Source organism: Tigriopus californicus, chromosome 10 (assembly GCF_007210705.1).
Source record: "Tigriopus californicus strain San Diego chromosome 10, Tcal_SD_v2.1, whole genome shotgun sequence".
Taxonomy (NCBI): Eukaryota; Metazoa; Arthropoda; class Copepoda; order Harpacticoida; family Harpacticidae; genus Tigriopus; species Tigriopus californicus.
In genome coordinates this window covers 8335669-8341383 of record NC_081449.1, presented here as the reverse complement: position 1 = coordinate 8341383, position 5715 = coordinate 8335669, and the positions used below count along the sequence as shown (strand labels likewise).

General features: G+C 45.4%; 2 protein-coding genes across 2 annotated transcripts; one reads left to right on the top strand and one right to left on the bottom strand.

Annotated features, from left to right (window-relative positions):
* Positions 1–703: 703 nt before the first annotated feature.
* Positions 704–2162, top strand: LOC131888007 (ubiquitin carboxyl-terminal hydrolase isozyme L5-like). The gene is made up of 5 exons (XM_059236767.1): positions 704–917; positions 1013–1182; positions 1244–1431; positions 1515–1800; positions 1869–2162. Exons 1-5 carry the CDS (start codon positions 842–844, stop codon positions 2103–2105), a joined length of 957 nt encoding a protein of 318 aa, XP_059092750.1. The 5' UTR covers positions 704–841; the 3' UTR covers positions 2106–2162.
* Positions 2163–2174: 12 nt separating this feature from the next.
* On the bottom strand, positions 2175–5338 carry LOC131888004 (venom dipeptidyl peptidase 4-like). The gene is made up of 2 exons (XM_059236763.1): positions 4851–5338; positions 2175–4589 (listed from the first exon to the last, which is right to left on the bottom strand). Exons 1-2 carry the CDS (start codon positions 4860–4862, stop codon positions 2205–2207), a joined length of 2397 nt encoding a protein of 798 aa, XP_059092746.1. The 5' UTR covers positions 4863–5338; the 3' UTR covers positions 2175–2204.
* Positions 5339–5715: the final 377 nt, after the last annotated feature.

Genomic DNA, 5715 nt, shown 5'->3' with positions numbered 1-5715 from the left:
ACATGGATGGATGGAATATTTATGAAGGCAGGTGTTGATACATCCGCAACCTATATTGTACTTTCATGTCAAACAGATTTCTAGAAAAAATGAAAAACTTAAATATCACAATTTTTGTCAAAAGTCAACCGCAAAAAAAGTCACAACTTGAAGAAATGTTTATACTTTTGTGCTGAAATGGCTGAATTTGGAGAAAAATGTCAAATATTGCTGAAAAAATTGCAAAGCTTGCAATTTCAATAAATTGACAGAAAATTCTTGCTGAATGCAAGTTTTGGCTGGCCCTAGTGATGACTCTTTGCCATTTTTGGGAGGTCATTGGCCTGACTGTAAATGCGATGAAGATAATAAAAAATTCGAAACACACGTCATTTCTGTGCATTTTCTGTTCTTTTTGTTGCTTCTTTTACTGTTTGTTTTGCTAAATTTATTGCATGATTTGGCCAGCCTTAGTTATCATCGTGGGTTTTTGATGCCGCTGAATGTCAGGATTTAATAGTTTGTTCAGGATAGAGCTAGCAGAGTCACGTAACAGAAATGTTAGCGCATTGGCGACAAAAGCCCTAGTCTAACGTTGTCAATTTTCTTCCTTTATAAGGATGTGAGAACAATCGTCTTAGCGATTCTTTTTTTTTTGCCGCTAGATGTCTCTTTACGAAACAGGCGGATCAGAGCCACAATTTGGTCACCTTTGGTTGAAAGTCTGGATCGTCTGGATCTATTTACACGTTGCCAATACAAACATCCAACAAAAACTCCGCTCTCCACCTGGTTTGTCCCGTCATCTCCGCGTCCTATCCGTTCCAATTGATTCCCTTCCTTTGGATCGGACTGCATAATCATGGGTGACGGTGCCGGCAATTGGTGCCTCATCGAGAGTGATCCGGGCGTGTTCACCGAGCTGATTCAGAAATTTGGTAGGTTGCCTCATCCTAAGATTTGTTCCATTACCTTGGGGAGAAGAGTGCCGGGCCCATTATAATGATCGTTTTTTTTTCCCCATGTATTATAGGAGTCAGCGGTGTGCAAGTCGAGGAGTTGTGGTCTCTGGACAAGGATGACTTTGAGAAATTGAAGCCCGTCCACGGGTTAATCTTCCTCTTCAAATGGGTGCCCGATGAGAATCCCCAAGGAACGGTGGTCCGGGATTCGCGTGCCGATGATATGTTCTTTGCCAAACAGGTGAGTTTTTGGCAGCGTAATTTCTTCTGTTGTCAGGCTCTGATACTCATAGTCTGACTAGGTGATCAATAACGCTTGCGCCACACAAGCCATCCTGTCGGTCTTGTTGAACGTGAATCACGATGAGATGAGTCTCGGGCCCACTTTGAGCTCATTCAAAGAGTTTTGCTCATCCTTCGACTCCACCATGAAAGGTTTGACGCTTTCGAACTCGGACGAAATCCGGACCGTGCACAATTCATTCTCAAGGTAGGGCGTATGCGTGCTGGAATATTTCTTTGGATTGATTGTGAGTTAAAATTCAATTGACTTCTCTCCTGGGTCCCATCTAGGCAAAATTTGTTCGAATTTGATCAAAAATCCGCCACTAAAGATGATGATGTTTTCCATTTTGTGGCCTATGTGCCAGTCAAGGGACGACTGTACGAGTTAGATGGCCTCAAAGAGGGCCCCGTCGATCATGGGGCCGTACCTGAGAGTGGGGATTGGTTAGACTTGGCCAAACCTATCATTGAACAACGCATGGCCAAATATCAGGCTGGAGAGATTCACTTCAACCTCATGGCTATTATGCAAGATAAGCTTATGCGGTATCGCAAAGAACTGGCCATACTCACGGTTCGTCCATATCTGGGATTTGTATCTGATAGTAACCTTTTCTTTCAAACATGCCTTTTTGACTGTAGGAAGTCAATGATGCAGCGGGTATTGCAGATCTGCAATTGAGAATCTCGCAAGAAGAACAACAACGAACTCAATGGAAAAAAGAAAACATTCGTCGGAGACACAATTACCTGCCATTCATCGTGGAATTGCTCAAGGGTCTAGCTGAGCAAGGCCAGCTACAAAATGTGTATGAAAAAGCCAAAACCAAGGCTCAAGAACTGGACGAGCGCAAAAAGGCGAAAAAGAAATCGGTTTAAGCATTTCATTTGAGGTAAAACCAAAAAGATAAAATAAACGGTATTAACCAACCGTCAGTTTCCCCTGGATTTGGTTGTAGTGTGACGTTAGTTTATTTTTCAATGAGAAGTCAAATCCATTTTGTGTTCTACGGGGGTGAAATCTAAGCACTGACCAAAGAATCTTTGTAACTCTGAATACAAAAATGGCGACACCCCATTGCTGATACCATGGTTACTGTCTGGGTAACTGATCTGTTCGAAGTGAATGTCGGCTAATTCCAAGGCGCGGATGAGCATCATTGATTGTTGAAAGTGGACGTTATCATCGGCCACGCCATGATTGAGCAAGAACTGTTTGCCTCTGAGGTTCTCGACCTTATTCAGGAGACTACTTTGGTTATATCCACCCATGTTGTCTTCGGGTGTGGGAAGTCCCATGTATCGCTCCGTGTAGACCGTATCGTAAAACAACCAATCCGTGGGCGGGGCCACCGAAATCCCACAAGCAAATACGTCAGCTGTGTCTTGAATGAGGGTCATAGCGGTGGCATAGCCCCCATAGGACCAACCCCAAATTGCAAAACGGCTGGGGTCCAGGAATGCGAATTGTTGGGCCAAGGATTCACTGACCGAGATCTGGTCTTGCATTTCCACGGTGCCTAGAGAACGGAATACCTCGAAAAGGAACTCGTTGCTCTGACCCCCAGTTCCACGCCCATCAATTGAGGCGTACACCACGTCGTAATTGGAAACGAAATAGTCTCCCCAGCCCACGGACCACCGATAATCCACTTCTTGGCTATCTGGCCCTCCATAAACATGTACAATCATGGGGTATCTTTTGATGGCGGCAGCGTCATATCCAGCCGGAAGCAAAAGACGAACTGGTGCCTTAAAACCATTCGCTACGTCCACTTCCATATACATACGCTCGGCCACGGCCTTCGTGCTCAATTCGGACTGAAGAGCAGCATTATCCTCTAAAACTTGAACCACCCTCGAATCCTGCCCCATGGTTCTTAGAGCCACTTCCGGGATTTGAGGGCCTTGGCATACATGAACGTAATATTGTGCATTTGTACTAATATAAACCACGTTGTAAAGACACGGTTCTCCACTGGAGGGCATAACAAGGCCACAGGTGATGCAAGTCGGTTCCGAGTTGTCTCCAGAATCGGAGACGGAATACAAGTGTCGGGCACCGGGTACACCCGATTCAGTTCCAGTAAAGTAGATCAAGCCATCCACTTCATTCCAAAGAATCACGCCCGTGACAATGTAGTTCCCACTAGAAAGGAACGTGGTTTTCTCCCCTTGAATGTTGATCTTGGCCAAATGACGGTAGTGAAGGCCCTCAAACTCGTTTGGAAGAATCAGGAGCATTTCCTTCCCATCACTTTTGTACACGGGCGGTTGAAAGAGGTCAATCCATCCGTTGGTTTCCTCCGTTTCATACACCTTAACGCATTCCCATTGACCTCCTTGTAGTGAACATTCACTCACGATCGACTGGGTTTGAACTCGGTTCATCCAAATGATACTGAAAACGCCGTCCCTGGTCCAATCAGCTACTGTGTACAAAAAGTCACCGAAAGCCGTCACCTCCGTTGGGGGAATAACCGTCATTAGGTCGTCCTCTGGAGCGTCAAGATCCTTGACTAGGAACTGAACAGTTGGATTAGAAGATCCCGTTTTGGGGTACTTGACCATGATTTCATTAGGGTACTTGTTACCGTAGGGGTCGGAAGGCTCGCCAAATTTGGTGTAATGAAATTCTTCGACAGCGGAATCGTCGAAACGAGCAAACGCCAGATATTTTCCGTCGCCCGAAATATGGATAGCATTGTTACTGGATAGGACTTCCTCTTCGTAGACCCAATCGGGCTTGCCATTGTAGATGGTGTCCACAACTCCGTCCGTGGTTACTTGCATTTCCGAGTCTGCGCTCTTAGGATCAGTCTTGTAAAAGAGATTATTCTCGTGAATGAAAACCAATCGGTTTTCGGAGGGATGATTGGCCCAGGAGGCAAATTGCAGCTTCACGTCAGCCGAAGACCCTTGGGGGAAAATTGGGTAGCTCTTGTCCTCTAAAGCATCATACACAACGTAATTTGCCTCAAACGAGTGTCTCCAGATTGGCGTAACATGTGATGCCATGAGCAGCAAAGAATCGCTGTGCGGAGCAAATCCCAAGAATCTTGAAGCCTCAAATTTCGAGAGAATTTCATGGGAAACTAGAACTTTGGTGGTGTTGGTCTCCACGTTCCAAAGGACTAGATCGCCGTCCGAGTTCTTGTATTGAATTTCATTATCGGACCACCATTTTCCATTGAAGGTCCTGGCATAGAACTTGCCTTGAATGATGTCGTCAAAGGCCAGTGGATCTCCGTCAGCTTTAGCTTGTTCAAGAGGCATCGATTCTTGGGGAGCGTTTGGCCTTAGTGAAAGAATTAAGGTGGTGGCCACAGTCGCCACGACCAGGGCTGCCCCCAGGAATGAAATCTGCAGAGAAAACCAGAAGCAATCATCGCCGTAATTCAAGATATTGAATGATTATAACAACATGCAGATACATGGATGACAGACAATGCCAGCACTTGGCGCTCTTTCCCAATTGGTGCATTCCAATTATGAAAGAAACATCAATGACGCAGTTGCCACTTGTTCACCATGACTGAGCAGTGAGAAAACGAGCATCCCAGTCAGACTCCAAGCAGGTAGTGTGGTAAATGCGATTTGAATTGGAATGGAATGGGCACCTACCAGAATCTTCATAGTTCCTCGGAGGAATGATCACACAAATGTGCTTGGGGTGGGTGTTAAGTGTAATTTTTATTAACAATTACACAATATCACTGATACTGTTATCTTCCCCCCTATCGAGCGTAAAACAATCATCCCATTGGCTTGAACACGCACCCAGAAACACAGGCTCGCACATCAGGATTGTACTTGGCCGAGCGACGTCTGAATACTCTTTGAAGAAGTGAGGGTTTTCATATCGGTACGTTCGTCTTACACGAGAAAATTATTACTCAACACGAACAGAGACGTCAATGAGATGCTGAGAGCTTGTTTTATTCTGGTTCAGTCTAATGAACTTCACCTTCACCAACAAGGATTGCCCATATGCCCATTGCCCATGAGCACATGTAAATCATGCGTTTTGTTCGCCTCTAATTGCTTGACCAATTGGGCTTCGTTCTTGGCACATGCCTTGGTTGTCTTGTTGTCTAGAACTGTTTCAATTCCGGTCGACGTTCAGTGCGGGCCACAAGGAAATGTCGAGATACTTTTCGAGTAAGGATTTCACACTCGTCATGCTCTTCAATGCTGTAGCAACTAGGTTGAGTTCTCTTGAATTCTCTTGAGTTCTTTGGAGTTCTCGCCGCGCGGACTCCATTGGCCTCATTTTGGAATGGGATGATGAAAGTGATGGACCGCAAAGTTCAGAGTCCGATGAAACGTAAAAGAAAACAGGAGCGCACAACACCACGGCGTATACTTCATTTGCGTCATGGACGTAGGGAAAGGCCTACTCCTGGATGGGCGGATTTGAACGATTGCTAATCGTATAATGCCAATGCAATTACTTCGCCTCCCTTTGCTCCGTTGAAACAGAATCATT

What these genes read in the sequence shown, in the direction of transcription:
- LOC131888007 (XM_059236767.1), top strand. Translation starts at nt 842, where the DNA reads ATGGGTGACGGTGCCGGCAATTGGTGCCTCATCGAGAGTGATCCGGGC. An exon ending in CGAGCTGATTCAGAAATTTG is followed by an intron (nt 918 to 1,012) that starts GTAGGTTGCCTC and finishes CATGTATTATAG; the next exon opens with GAGTCAGCGGTGTGCAAGTC. An exon ending in AAGAACTGGCCATACTCACG is followed by an intron (nt 1,801 to 1,868) that starts GTTCGTCCATAT and finishes TTTTGACTGTAG; the next exon opens with GAAGTCAATGATGCAGCGGG.